Here is a 16,027-nt window from a genome sequence, read left to right on the forward strand (position 1 = left end):
AGCAACGGCTCAGCACCACAGCTTGACTGCAACTAAGTAACAAGCTTGTAAAACAGCTCACTGTAGGGGGAGCTCGCTACAACGCGAGCTCCAGGTCCCCCGAGCTACTGAGAAGGGAATACTCCAAGACTATTTCAGCTCGCGAGCTAGGGTAACCAGCTCGCTCCAACACTTAGGCAGAAGAACTGCCCCAAAGACAATCTCGATGAGGGCCACCTCGAAGTATCCCTAGGAGCTCGCTACAAAGTAGCTCGTGGCAAAGATAGCTCGCTACGCGACAGGGTAGCTCGTGACTAAGCAACGTGACGTTCTCAAGAAGCTTCTAATCTGACAAAATCATACCCGTCAGATTGCACCACGTCTCTCGACGGCACAGTCCCTGCCCATTTGACAGTCTGCACCCACGTCTCTCGACAGATGGTGGCGTGCCTGTCCCTTCGAGACGTGTCACTCATCCAAGCGGGTAGTACATTGTAAAGATCACCTGCGCAGCCCGGGCAGGTAACGGCTGCGACAGGAGCCCAGTGGCAATTACGCCCGATTTGACAAGAATGCCCCTATAAAAGCCCTTTAGTCGAAGGGGAGATGACGCTCTCTCACTCTCTCGGATTTTCATATGAACTTGAATTATCTCACTTGCTCACGAGCTAATCTTGAGACACAGTGATCTAGCGCGACCTACACTCTTAGCCTTTTGCACTCTTTTCTTCCTCTCCAGCGTTCTAACTTAAGCTTTGGACCGGACAAATCCCCCGGGAATCCTTCACCTTCGTCTTCTCAGGTGTCGTCCGTTACCAGAAAGGAGCCAGTCAACTAAGAATGCCCGGATCGTGCCGCATCAGAATCCATGTTCAAGAAGGGTGACACTCGAGCTTTAAGAGTCTCAGTCCAAGGCTGTAAAGTGGTGTTGCGAATATGGAACTTGACATCCATACAAAAAAAGGCTAGTCTAGTTTTGCCAACATGAATGCATGTGATGAGCAGGTATGAAATATTTGATGAAGATTGGTGGTTTTGGGTTTTATGGATTTGTAGTTGGGCTTAAAAAATTAGTTTGGCCTAGGAAAACAGTTTCTGACTAGAAGACTAAATCCATTATTAAGATTGTTGATAAATAGTATGGAGGTCTTATTAATCAATGGAGTAAAATCTAGGGTTCCACTACCTACTCCTATGGAAGGATTGATGACTATAAGCCAATAGTGAGCAACCGAAAGGAAGAACATGAAGGTGTAATGGGGATAATAGATGATATTGGTTTGAGACCATCCTCATAGCATAGACTCTACAATAAGGCTAAAGTAGTCTTGACATTCTTGATCTTCAACCTTTGACAATGACAATCACTTGGGGTGAAATATTTGGGGACCTAGCACCGCCACACTTTGAATTGATTGTCTCTCTGTTGTCCTTTTCATTCAAAGTCCAAGTACATGTTCTCTCTCATTTTATTGTTAGTGGTACTTCTTTGTTTCTCCATTTTAACTGGTATCAAATTTTTATCATGAAATTATTTGTATGGAATATTAGGGGTGTAATGACTCTCACACTTTCCGTTTCCTTTGAAAACAGATACAAAAGCATAACCTAGGCCTCGTTTTCCCTTCTAAAACTAAATTGGATGAGAATAAAGCTTAGATACAAGGTAAAATAACCAGGGTATGATAATTCATTTATTATTCTGTCCATGGGGAGATCTAGGAGTCTTCTAAGTTATTGGGAAAATGATATGTTAATACAACCTTATTTCTCTTCTGAAAGGACAATTCTACTACAACTAATAAATACAATATCTAATCCGAAGTGGTGAGTTTTCTTGATTTATGGACACCCAATAAAGAATGAGAGAGAGAAATTTCAAGATGCTCTAAACACAATGATGATAGAAAGGGATAGATGGATGTTGTTCTTAGGGAACCTAAATGACATAGTTGATACATCAAAAATATCGGGGTTTAAGCCAAAACTAGAATAAAGTGTTGAAACAATTGAATAAGCTGATTCAAGATGATTTTATTTTAGAGATTGATCAATTGAGTCCCAGTTCACATGGAAAAATGATAAAAGTGGCTATAAATTAGTAAAAAAGTGTTTAGATAAAGACTTGGCTTCAACATGGTGGAATTATACTTTCCCATAAGCAAAAACAAAAGCTATCCCGTCCATATTCTCTAACCATTCCATCCTATTGTTAGGCATCTCCCTTTCTAAAATCTCTAGTCCTAAACAATTTCATTTTATCAATCAATGTGGATAGAGGAGGAATGTAAGGACATCATAAATTACCAATGGACCACTAACACCCATATATCCCTTAATCTACTGTCCAAGCTTAGGAGATGTAAATAAGTCCTTAAAGAAGGGAACCATGCATGATTTGGAAGAATTGAGGTACAATTAGATTGGTTGGAGTAGAGAATTACAAATATACAAAGGGAAGAGTCCCCTTCAAATAGTGCTAAATTAAATAGACTAAGAAAGGGTTATTGGAAATGGATGACTTGAGAAGAACAAATGTGGAAGATAAAATCTAGAGAACTCTAGCTTAAAGAAGGAGATATGAATATTAGATATTATCATCGATGTGCAAATATCAAGAAGCGGAATTCATTAGAATTCTTAATAAGAGAACAACTGATGAGCCTATAAGTTAGAAGTGGCTACTAGATTTAGGAGCCATGCTATGGAAACTAGTGGAACAGTAAATACTTAAGACATCAATTAAAATCTCATTTCTTCTTTACTATTTAGAATAGAGGCTCTTGACCTATTAAATCCCCCCTTTAAAGAAGAAATTAAGAACATTGTTAAATCTAGAGATCCCTTTTAGGCCCTTGGCTAAATGGATTTCCTCCTTTATATTTTATAAAAAATATTGGTATATCATAAAAAATGATGTAATTACAATGGTCAAAGGTTTCTGTAATATAGTTGAATTTTCCTCATAAATAAACTCCATCAGCCTAGTCTATATCCCTAAATTTAAACACCCAAAGAGAGAGAGAGAGAGTATCACAATATAGGCCAATTAGTGTTTGCAATTTCATTTACAAAATCATTACAAAGTGCCTAGTGGTTCGAATATAGAAAATCTTGTTGATATGTGTAGTACCTATATGATAGAATGAGGAGAGAATTCATAATAGAAACATTAATGTCTCAAGTTAGATTTCTAAGAAAATGGTAGATTTTTGTATCAATGTCTCAAGTTAGATTTTCTATCAAAATTAATGGGACACAAAAAGAATTCTTTGAGTTAAGAAAATAGTAAGCCAAGAGGATCACCTATCCCCATTTATTCACCATAGAAATGCAAATCCTATTTAGATTATTTGAGAAGGCAAAAAGGGAGGAAGGGACGAAAGGGTTTAAATTAAGTAGAAGAGGTACACCAATTACCTATTGTTGTTTGAAGATGACTATTTAGTATTGTGTAAGGATAACCCAGACAAGTTCACAAAGTAAAGACATTTGAGGCTTTATTAGGCTAAATGATCAACTCAAATAAATTGGGAGCTCATTTTAGCAAGGAAGTCCATAGAAAGAAGAGGAAATACTATTGATATCCCTAAATGTCAAACAAATGTAGACGGAAGAGAAATGCCTTGATAAAAAAATTGCAATTTGGATCATGATGGAGGGAGATTTGGCCCGACCCCTGACCGGATTGCGTATCATCAGATCAGCTGATGGTAATAGAAACCAATAAACTATAAACAAGATGGAGGTTTAGCTATTAAAGTGAAAAGCTAAATTATTGTCCCAAGCAAAGAGGACTACAATGGTAAAATCTGCTCTCCAAGCCCTGTCAACCCTAAATATACAATGGGGTCAACAATCCTATTTGCCAAAACTATCTCAAAGTTGGAGCAAATTCAAAAAAAAAAAAAAGAAGTTTTGGTGGAATGATTCCTAGAACAAGAGACCACTCCATACCATTGCTTGGAAGAAAATTTGTAAATCAAAAAAAGCAAATTTGTAAATCATAATAGGCAGGGAATAGACAAAAAGGGGAATCATAATAGGAGAAAATCATAATAGGCAGGGAATAGACAAAAAGGGGAATGACTCCCATTTTTGTTATTTTGAAAAATTTATTTCATTTCATACCCCTTGAATTTTGAAGACGGAATTTTGGTAATTTATCGCCTTCTGTCAGTTTCTTTTTTTTTCAAAAAATATAGCGTTCTGTCAGTTGACTTAATGGTTAGGTATTTGTTATAATGTATTCATGGGTCTTTATCATAAATGAAAATTAGGGGTATTTGTCACTGACGCTATTCTACAGGGAATCTTTGTAAAATATTTAATTACAATTACGCATTTACAATTCTCCATCTCACGTTGGTTGGGCCGGCTGTGTAGGAATAGGAACTACATGACCTCTGCATGTTTGCAAATAATACATCCGCATCCATGTGGGCCTCATCTCATCGACGTAACTGCTCGGTCCATTCTATGAGGGGGCAGATTTGAACTAAGGAAGGACTGAAGGAGTGGTTAAGAGAGTAGAGTCGAAAGTCGAGACAGAGGGTCTGAGCCTAGACGAGACCTGATCCGTTGCTTATAGCGCTTTGTATAGAAGGCAAAGTAACCAATAAAATTTGAAGACGTCAGTGTTTCGCACAGTATCATGAGTAAGGAACACTGGCGTGTTTTAAGCCCGCAATACATAGTGGTCCCACAGTGAGAGCCCGCGAATCCGCGATATCATGAATTTTCACCTTGCCTAACTAACTGTTCTCCACTCCCTCTTTTAAAAGTCTTGTCTGAAGCCTTTCAGTGGCCACGAGCGACGGAGCGAGAGAGAGAGAAAGATTTCTGAATTGATAAGCTTAAGGTACTCAACGTTGTTCTTTGATTATATGATCGCGTATGGCTGTAGTTCTTACTCAGTGAGATTTGTTTCTCATGAACTTGGCTTGTCTTCTCTGTTTTTTTTTTTTGTTTGGTAGAAGAAGAGTTGTTTGTCTTATGAGGTTTTGGTTCTTCTTCTTTGATTCAGTAAAATCCTCTGGATTTTTTTTTCTTTGATTCTCTACTTCCTCTTTTAGAGAGAGAGAGAGAGAGAGGTTTCTGAATTAAAGTACTCAACGTTGTTCTCTGGTTATTATGATCATGTATGGCTGTAGTTCTCACTCGGTTAGATTTATTTCTCTTGAACTTGCCTTGTCTTCTCTGTTTTTTTGGTTGAAAATGAGTTGATCGTCTTGTGAAGTTTTTGGTGCTTATTGCTTGGACTCAGTAAGATCCTCTGGATTTTCTTTTTTTTTTATTGAAGATGATATGTTTTGATTGGGCTGCAAATATGAATACAGAGTGGAATAATTTTGTGTAATATTTTTTAGATCAGAAAATATGACTTCGAAATCTGAACTAGAAGTGAAATATTGGTTTTAATGTGTCTGTTGGATCGTTTGAGATTGTAGTTGAAATTTCCTTAGTCTTTTATTTTCTACGTTTTGTGCAGATTTACTTATACACTGATTTACTTTAATGTGCTATCAGAGGAAGCATTAACCTATGGCTAATGAAAAAGTGAACTTACTTTAGAGGTCCTATTTTTGAGATTCAGGTGTATGTATGTTTGGTATAAGCTATTTCTTGAAAGTTTTGGAATTCATGAAGTACTCTTCCTTGCTTCCTCTTATCTAGAAGTCGAAGTGATTTGTAAATTGATTTTTGTGTTTATGTAATTTTTCCTCCAGTTTCTCATGTTCAAAAGAACTCTTTCTCAGTTGCGAGTCCATAGAGTAAGTAAATATGCATTTTCTCAGTTGTTTTGATGCCTTGTTGTTTCCACTGATTCTAATTTAAAATCTTATTATTATGGATATGAAATGCTTAATTTATCTTTTTTTATGTGTTATTTTTGTGCAGACTATTTGTTTGTCCTGCTGGATTTCTTGTACACTTATTTTTACTATTGCATTTTTCAGTTTTATATGATTGAATTTTTCTGTGGTTTCTCCTGTTTCATCTTTTTGGTGCTTTGTCTAAGGATTTTACTTTTGTTATGTGCTTGGGGAGTCTCATCTTTCCTGTTTATAAATTTGTTGTTTTCAGTAAAATTGGGTTTTTGTTGTCTCAATACGAAAGTTTATTGCACTGAATTATTTATGGTTTTGGTTGTAAGCATGCTTCTCCATTTTGGGGCTTATGTTTATTTTGAATTATGCATTTTTACTTGTTTCTTTGGTTATAGTCCATTTTTTTCTTCATGTTCCTGTGCAGTCATCATCATGGCAAGGAACAAGGGTGATGGGCATCCTACTTCAGGGTCACGTGGAGCTACTGGAGGCATAGGGTTCCAACGCTCAGTGGAGACAGCCTCATCATCACAACCTGCAGGCAGAGGATTTCAAGGGAGAAGGGGTCGGGTCCGTCGGGGTCCATTGGGCCAAGGTGGTCATCGGGGAGGTGGTGGGCAGGGATATCATCAGGGGCATGGTAGATACCGATCACGTGGTGAGGTTGCCTCTCAGCAATTTGATGAATTTATCCCTCAGCCTCCAATTATTGGATCTCAGCCACAGACAGGCCTGCTGGCTCAACATTCAGGTATTGCTATGGCTGAATCTAAAAGGAGACAGATGGGTGATGCCAGTGCTGGTGGAGGCCCTTCTTCTGCAACTATTTCCAATTCGAAAACTCCTGATCTGCACCAAGCAACCCTGGCTTGCATCCAGCCAAAACCTTCTGCAGAACTTGCAGGATCCTCATCACACGCTGCTTCTTCATCTCAGTTGCCCTTGTTGCAAATGTAACAGGAAATTCAGAAGTTGTCGGTCCAATCAGAAGGAGCATCTACTCAAGCACTTGTGGACCCTGTTCCATCAGGTGAATCTGTGGAGTTCCCACTGCGCCCTGGCAAGGGTAAATTAGGGATGAAGTGCATGGTGAAAGCAAATCATTTCTTAGTACAGCTATCTGTTAAAGACCTTCATCAATATCGTGTGAGCTCAATATTCCTTATTAAATCTTCTAGTGTCTTGATTTGGTGATATATGAATTAAATATTAATATGAAAATGGTTTTGATTAGGTTTCGTTGAAGCCTGAAATTACTTCTGTGAGTCTTAACCAAGCTGTGATGAAAGAGTTGGTGAAACTATATGAACATTCCCATTTGGGAGGCTTGATGCCTGCTTTTGACGGTCAACATAGTCTTTATACAGCTGGTCCACTTCCATTTACTTCAAAAGAGTTTGAGATCATACTGAGAAATGAGGATGATGAAAGTGGAGGAGGTTCCAGGTCCTTGCATAAAGCACTTTCATATTGTTGTTACTCTGCTCTGCTGTGTACAAATTGGTTTTTGCTTTTGTTCTGGTTGTCTGTCATGTAGGAGTATGTGTATGCTTTTACCTTCTATATCTCATGATTCTCATCATGTTGCATTTCTTGTATACAGACGAGAAAGGAAATTTAAGGTTCTGATTAACTTTGCTGCATGTGTTGATGTGCATCATTTAATAAAAGGGAAGCATGGTAATGTGTCTCAAGAGGTTCTTCAGGCACTAGATGTTGTTCTGCGCCAGACACCTATGAACAAGTAATCTCTGTTATTTCTATGATGTGTCCTCCATCCTTTTAGAGCATTATCATGTTCTCTACATTGAGAAAATGTTATCTATTACCGATTGTAGGTATACTCCCTTGAGGCGATCATTTTATTCTGATGAATTAGGAAGACAAGAAATTGATAATGGTTTGGAAGCTTGGTGTGGTTTCTACCAGAGTTTAAGATCAACTGAGATGGGGTTATCACTAAATATTGGTATGTGCATATATTACCATCCATATGTGGCTTTTTTCTTACCTGCATCCATACATATACATATTTACATACATACATCATATTGTTATCATCCAAGCCTTGTTCCAACCATATGGGGTCGGCTACATGAATCTTGTTTCACCATTCCATTCTGTTCAGTGCCATATGCATTGTTAAATTATGAGTGATTAAATCATTTCTTACTGTTTTGAGCCTTCAACCCATGTTTGTTCTAGTCTGCCTGTAGCTCTTCTATCCCCTTCAACTTGTAACAAATCACTTCTTATAGTTGCAGTAGATGGTCCACTGTACACGAGTTCAAGCCTTTTAGTATACTTTCTCTCCATAAACCTAATTTTGCATTTAATCCTTCATTATTTTCATCAATTAGTACCCTGTTATCAGCAAACAACAGGCACCAAGGGACCTCTTTCTGAATATGTTTAGTCAGTTCACCCATGACAACTGCAAACAAATAAGGACTAATCCAACCATTATCACATTAATAAATGTGCTTGTCCATGAGGTATTACATCCATATATATTGTGAACTATTTTCTAGTATTTTTTGACCAATATTTCTTAGTTATTTTGTATTGTGCTTGGCCTATTTCTGGGGTGCTCGGATTATATTGACATGTTTTGTTGTAAAGAAAACTAAACTTATGAGATCAACTGGCCCATATAGGTGATCATTTTCTTGTTTTTCCTTGGAATGGTGACACTTCATTATAAATCAAGTAATTTTGTCTTTTCTGGGAGGATTCTTTCTGTCACAGACATGTCAGCTTCTGTTTTTGTCAAGGATTTGCCTGTTGTTGATTTTGTGCATCAGACATTGAACAAGAATCCCTCAACTAGACCGTTATCTGATGCTGACCGTCTGAAGGTATTTTTGCTTTGGTTTACAGCTGTTGTTATGATAATTAACCTCCTTGCTTAAAGCGAATTGGCATTTTTCTCATCCCCTCTTTGGTTTTTACCTTCACCGATTCCTAGTGAACTCTGGTGGTAGCAGTATTTCAAGTTTTTGAAACACTTATTTTTTCTTTTTCATTGCTTAATAAATTTTGGTGTATGTTTTCTGTTTCCATATTTTGGTCAACTTGATGTTGCATTTTTATTGTATTTTCGTTTTTTTTGTTTTCTTGTTAGTGATAAAAAATTGCATTTATCACTTGTATTAATCAGTGCCTTGTGGAGTAATTCACAGATCAAGAAGGCTCTTATAGGTTTGAAAATTGAAGTTACACATAGAGGGAACATTCGCAGGAGATATCGCATATCTGGTATAACATCAGAGTCCACTACAGAACTTAGGTAAGAAATTATTTTCCAAAGTTATTTTTACACCATGATTGCTACTGGTTAACCTTTCCATTCTATCGGTTACTCTATATTCTATCTGAAATGCATTTTATATGTTATTAATTCATTTTCTTTCTTACTTTTTCTTTCTTTCGGTTGGTAACTATTTGTCAATAGTTTCCCATTTGGCGACACTGGCACCCCTAAATATGTTGTTCAGTATTTCAAAGAGACCTACAATGTGATCCTTGAACATACTTCACTTCCTTGTTTGCAAGTGGGGAGTAATGAGAAGCCAATTTATCTGCCAATGGAGGTCAGCATATTCAACATACTTTTTTTTTTACCTTCTGTTCTGCTGGGTGAATTACCTGCTAATCTTTCTTCAAATGCATTCAGTTTTGCAAGATTGTTCGTGGGCAGAATTATAAAAAGAAATTGAATGATAACCAAATTTCCAATATGGTAGGGTTCAACTGCAAAAGTCCCATTGATCGAGAGGAAGATATTTTGAAGGTGAGCACTTCTAAAGTATTTCTTCATTTCCTTTCATGCCCCAAATAACTGTTGCTTAAGGAGGGTTTCTGTTTGCTTGTAGTGATGGTGAAACCCATGAAACCTTTTTTTATTCAATTCAACTTTTATCTCTGACCCTGAAACAAACCTTGGAATTGATGGAGCTGGTTGCTTAGTCAGGGATCATTTTACTTTAGTTTTTTGAATGAAATATTGGACAAACTTTGGTGTGGATTGGTCTAGGCTTCTTGTCTTCACCTCTAGAATATATATATATATATATATATATATATATATATATATATATATTTTTTCTGTGGATAAATGCTAGGAAACAAGTCAACCTGAAATAAGATCCGTCCATACTGTACCATTTGACCCTTGATCTCTGATCTTTGTTTGTATTTTAGACTAACTAAGAGACCCTGCATGCCAAAAAATCAGCCTGATCGTATGATATAATTATAGACTTTTCCTTTTATATTTGGATCGTCCATAGAGCTTCTAGAATGCTGACAGAAATATTTTAAAGATCAAATGGGTGAAAATGTTCTAATAGTGCTAGGTTTTGGGCATAAGGAATCTATTAGGTAGGATGCATCCATTGTTGTTTCTAAAATCACAATGCAAAAACAACAAGTGAACAACTAAAATACATGTTCATTGGCATTCTGGGACGACTGCTGGATTGGCCCGAAATGGAAATCTACACTATGATCTAAAATGCAGTTGTCCACGTCAAACTCCTCGTTATTGCTTCCCAACCCTTCTAGAATTTTGTGTGTGTGTGTTTTTAATTTTTTAAAATACAAAACTAAATATGGGGATTTTTAAGCTCACCTACAGCCAATTCAGTTGAGAAACTGAATGTAACATGGGCATCACCAGCCCATGCATTGCACAGGTCTCTTCTTGTTTATACTATATTTGAGAATCTTGACAATTGGAATAAAACAATCTGTATCTCGTTAGCTGTATCTTACCTTATTTAAAGTAATAGTCTTCCTTGTATTATCTGGGACTGTAAAAAATATTGACGGTTTACTTTTAGATGATTGAATATTGGGTTTCTTTTGTGCAAATAAGTTGGGATAGTTCTAGAATGATGAATGGTTTCTACTACTGTACTGTTGACAGCAATAAAAGAAGATGATTGATGAATGTTCCATAGACAGCAATAAAAGAAGAGTAAAAGAAAGATAAAGTGTAGAAGAAGGGTCGGGTTGAGAGAATCAGAAGGAAGAAGAAGAGTAGAAGGGTTTTCCAGTCAAAGAGTTCGAACTGGACTCCCCTAACTGTCAACCCTTAATTTTATTTCATAACTTAAAGTGAAATTTCAAGATTGCCCCTGTGAAATATTTCAAGGATCCTAGGTCTTTATGATATGAGTGTGCTTTTATTTTGTGGATTGGAAGCTCTCCTAATGTGGGATAACACCTCAAAGAGTGACAGAAGGTCACTACTACCTAGAATTTGAGCCTGTACTGGTTCAAACTCAGTTTTCAACCCAGATAAGAATTGGGCAACATCTAAATGTTTCCTCTGTTCTTGTTGTCCTTCAAGTCAGTGGGTAGGGGCTGATATACATTCAGTTCATTCCTCAGACTTTTCAAGGCCGAATAATATTCTTCTACAGTTTGAACACCTTGTTGGAGGGTAAAATATTCCTGATATAATTGACAGATTCTCGTCACGTTGTCCTGTCTAGAGTATATCTGTTTTGCACGATCCCAAATGTCTTTAGCCGTATCTAGGAACATAAGATTAATACTTACGCGATTCTCCATAATATTCAATAATGATATCATAATCTGGGCATTTTCTTGTACCCACTCATTGTACCCTTCAGATCCACTCTTAGGTTGTCCCTCCTTAATATACTTCAGTTTTCCTCTCCCAATAGATGAAACTTCCACTGATTTCGCCCATGGTAGATAGGTGGTACCATGAAGCTTGATTGTAGTCAATTGGTAATTTAAAAAATCTTGCTGTAACGCTAGAACTGATTTAAGTCCACTATTTGATGAAGCCATCAGCCCAAAGAGATCAAAAGGGAAAAAAGAGAACACTGTTCACTTCTCCAGTTGCTTGATTAATATGCTACTGCTAGCAACTACTCAAGAAAGCTCTTGTAAAAAAGCAAAGATGGAATTCTACTGTACCCAATTTTCAACACTAAAAACCAATAAAAAAAACACCACCTACCTTAATCACTAGGACAACCTCATAGCCACACGATCAGGCTACTGTTACACCACATCATACCACTTGATCACCACAATTGATAGAGAACTGGATACCTCCTACACCCAAAAGACACCCCATTTTTGGCTGCAGATTAGAGGGAGTCTAGGAAACCACCGAAAAACTGTCAATGACTGAAATCTGAGACATGGAAACCTACTAAACCCAAAAACGACCAGTCCTTTTTGATCTGAAGTCTTCATTCGAAGTATAGAGGGAGTGCTCTCAATGGAAAGGTTTCTTGTGACGTCAAAAGCAGTCCAGGTCGATTAAAGGTGCTCTGGTACCATGTAATCTTCCATAGACAGCAATAAGAGAAGAGGAAAAATAAAGATAAAGTGAAGAAGGGTATGGCTGAGAGAAGAAGAGAAGAGAACACGAGAACAAGAGAACAAGAGAACAAGAGAAGGGTTTTCCAGTAAGAGAGTTCGAATTGGACTTCCCTAACTGTCGACCCTTACTTTATTTCATAACTTAAAGTGAAATTACAATATTACTTAAGTCCCAGTAAGAGAAAGAATAAGCATCCTAATAAATATAAATGGGAAGACAATTATACCCCTGCTAACTAGACTGTTACTTTAACACTACCCCTCAAGCTGGAGCATATATATCATAGAGCTCTAACTTGTTACAAATATGGCATATTCTAGTTCAACTCAAGCTCTTAGTGAAGAGATCTGCTAGTTGGTTTTAATTTGACGTATGGTGTAACTATATCGCAACTTATTGCCTTCTCTCTCATGAAGTGGCAGTCAACTTCTATATGCTTTGTCCTCTCATGGAAAAATGGATTGAAGGCAATATGTTTTGCAGCTTGATTATCACAAAATAGCTTTATAGGTTAGCTATAGGAATGTGTATCTCCTGAAGGAGACGCTTTAACCAAATCAACTCACAAGTAGCGTGTGCCATTGCTCTGTACTCAGTTTCAGCACTACTTTTAGCAAGCACACTTCTGAGATTCTGATCTAGATGCAGTAGTTGATCAAAGAACTGATTTGATTCAAGAGACAACCAATTAGTAATAGCGCTGAAAAGAGGAGGGAGGAGAGAAAGAAGTTGTATTTTGGGAAGCAAAACTGAATGGGCCATATATCCCATTCTATTCATTATAAGAGAGCCTTTACAATAAAAGTTAAAAAGATTGATCTACCCATAGTGGTCGACAGCAATGAGAAGCATAAAAATTATAATAAATGACAAAGCTTATCAAGAGCCCAATCCATATACAGGAGTAATAAAAGAACAGAAACAGTCCATATTCTAGCACTCCCCCTCAAGCCGAGCATATAAACTAATCATTCCTAGCTTGCCAGCCTTGCCTACATAATAATCAAGCTTTACCTTGTTGACTTCAGTTGAACAATTTACCTAGCTATCCATCTAGGCATCTATACCAACGTAGGGAAGACAAACTTGCCCTATAACTACAGGCTCTTTGATAAAGTGCCTACTATGCTGAACCAGATTATGAGTTGTAGATTGACAGAAATAAAGGAGAAAAGAAGGAGAAGAGAAGGAAGAGAGAGGGAAGAAGAAGAAGAAGAAAATGTTCTGTATTATCTGTAAGGCTGGTGGCGCCCTAAGTTAATATTTATACTTAGGGTGACAGCTTATAACAAATATCATAGAAAAAATCAAAAATGCCCTTACAGTGCCGCTACATGTTACAGCACTCCCCCTCAACTTGGAGCATACATGTCAATCATGCCCAACTTGTCACACAATTCATTATGTTGCAAATAGTAAAGACCCTTTGTCAGGACATCAACTAATTGTTCCTTGGAGCTGATTTAAGGAGTACAAACTTCCCCCTTTTCAAGTTTTTTCCTTATGAAATGCTTATCGACTTCAATATGCTTGGTCCTGTCATGAAGAACTGGATTGGCTGCAATATTAATGGCAGCCTTGTTGTCATAGTAGAGAGACATCGGTCCATCAACAGAGAAACCCAACTCTCCAATCAAATTCTTTACCCATAGTACTTCAGAAACTCCATGTGCCATGGTCCTATTCTCAACCTCAGCACTAGATCTGGCCACTACACTTTGTTTTTGCTTTTCCAAGTGACCAAGTTTCCACCAACAAAGGTGCAATATCCGCTAGTTGATTTTCTATCGTCAACTGCTCTAGCCCAATCTGCATATATGTAGACTTCCACTTGCATATGACCATGTTTCTTGAAAAGTATTCTAGTTCCTAGATATTTCTTTAGATATCTGAGTACTCTCTCAGCTGCCTCTAAATGGGAGGATGTTGATACATGCATAAATTGACTAAGAACACCAACAACATAGGCTATATTTGGCCGAGTCATTGATAGGTAGAGAAGTGTTCCTACCAACCTTTGAAACTTCTTGACATCTGTCACTAGTTCTATAGGCTTTTCTGCCAACTTTCTAGTGTCCTACAAGAGGTCTAGGACATATTTCCTTTGGGAAATGAAGATGCCCTTTTTTGAGCGGGCAACCTCAATACCAAGGAAATAACGTAGTTGTCCCAGATCTTTCACCTTAAACTGCATAGCAAGGGATTCTTTAACCTTTTGAATCTTAGAGTCCCAATTTCCAGTAATCACAATGGCATCAACGTAGACAATCAATACCATAACATTCTTCTGGATTCTTTTGACAAATAGGGTATGGTCAGATTGGCATTGTTTGAACCTAATTTGTTGAAGAGCCAAGTGAAATTTGTTGAACCAGGCTCTTAGGGATTGTTTCAAACCATATAAAGATTTTTTTAGTTTGCAAACTTTCCCTTCACACCCTTGTGCTATAAACCCAGGAGGCTGAATCATGTAAACTTCTTTTTCCAGATCTCCATTCAATAACGCATTCTTTATGTCCAGTTAGTGGAGTTCCCAATCAAAGTTAACAACCAAGGATAGTATAATCCGAATAGTGTTTATTTTAGCAATTGGGGCAAATGTTTCTGCATAATCGACCCCATATACCTGTGTATACCCTTTTGCAACTAACTTGGCCTTATATCTCTCAACCGACCCATCTACTCTGTGCTTTACTATCAACACCCATTTGCACCCCATTGTCTCCTTGCCTTTAGGAAGATTCACCAACTCTTAGGTGTTGTTTTTGTGTAGAGCACCAATTTCTTTCTTCATTGCCTCTGTCCATTCAGGTATAGATAGGGCCTCTGCAACGCTTTTCGGAATGGAGAGTTGGAGACACAATCAATGGCAATAAAAAAGGCACAAAATGAGGGGGCAATGTTTTCATAGGACAGGAACTGGGCAATAGGATGCTTAGTAGTACATGATCTAACTCCTTTCCTATGAGCAATCGGGACATCAAGATCATTAGTAGAATCATCAATAGCAATAGGTTCAGTAATGTCAAAAGGAACAAGGGTACCTGGATTTTCCTTCAAGGAGTTAGACGGTGTTGGATGTATAGTCTCAAGCTGCTCCATAGCCTTTGAATTCAGCTGTCCCTTACGGCGCCTCAAGAAGACATGGAATGGAGAGGAGTCAGGAATAAAGGGAAGAGAAATTTGAGGAGCTTGCCTCTCCTCCTTCACACTATTCTCCCCCTGAGGAGAGGCTTGGAAGAAGGATTCAGATTCAAAAAGGTACACATCCATCGATACAAAGTATATATGAGTGACAGGATCGAAGCATTTGTATCCCTTTTGAGAAGAAGGATAACCCAAGAAAACACACGGAACAAATTTAGGATTAAATTTACCCCGGTTTGGAGATAGATCATGAACAAAAAACTTACAACCAAACACATGCAGGGGAATAGAGAATAAAGGGGATTGAGGGGAAAGAAGTTGATGTGAGGCCTTGTATTGCAAGAGGCATGAGGGCATACAATTGATAACATAAGCTGTGGCCATTACAACATCAACCCAAAAACATTTTGGAACGCATGTGAAGCATCATATTGTGGACAGCTTCAAGAAGATGTCTATTCTTCCTTTTGGCAACACCATTCCGTTGTGGTGTTCTGGCATACAAGCTTCTATGAAGAGATCCATGAGAGGAGAAAAATTCAGCTAAGTCATGATGGAAATATTCCTTCGCATTATCCGATTGGAAAATTCGAACTTTAACATGAAATTAAGTGAAAACCATGCGGTGGAAGTCTTGCACAATCTTGGGTACTTCTTCTCTGGAATGCATAGGATATATCCAAGTGTATCTCGAATAATC

The 16,027-nt window shown here is 37.7% G+C and overlaps 1 protein-coding gene across 1 annotated transcript in view; it reads left to right on the forward strand.

Moving 5' to 3' along the window:
- Window positions 1-4,684: 4,684 nt before the first annotated feature.
- LOC104606964 (protein argonaute 1B-like) overlaps window positions 4,685-16,027 on the forward strand; it is a 40,286-nt gene continuing 28,943 nt past the window's right edge. The window contains exons 1-10 of the mRNA XM_019199384.2: window positions 4,685-4,840; window positions 6,235-6,561; window positions 6,771-6,956; window positions 7,045-7,256; window positions 7,414-7,554; window positions 7,649-7,779; window positions 8,559-8,668; window positions 8,993-9,099; window positions 9,265-9,403; window positions 9,487-9,603. Coding sequence (XP_019054929.1) covers window positions 6,448-6,561; window positions 6,771-6,956; window positions 7,045-7,256; window positions 7,414-7,554; window positions 7,649-7,779; window positions 8,559-8,668; window positions 8,993-9,099; window positions 9,265-9,403; window positions 9,487-9,603 — 1,257 coding nt within the window. The 5' untranslated portion in view covers window positions 4,685-4,840; window positions 6,235-6,447. The remainder of the gene's footprint in view (window positions 4,841-6,234; window positions 6,562-6,770; window positions 6,957-7,044; window positions 7,257-7,413; window positions 7,555-7,648; window positions 7,780-8,558; window positions 8,669-8,992; window positions 9,100-9,264; window positions 9,404-9,486; window positions 9,604-16,027) is intronic.

Source organism: Nelumbo nucifera, chromosome 4 (assembly GCF_055504915.1).
Source record: "Nelumbo nucifera cultivar China Antique chromosome 4, China Antique-T2T, whole genome shotgun sequence".
In the NCBI taxonomy this organism is placed as follows: Eukaryota; Viridiplantae; Streptophyta; class Magnoliopsida; order Proteales; family Nelumbonaceae; genus Nelumbo; species Nelumbo nucifera.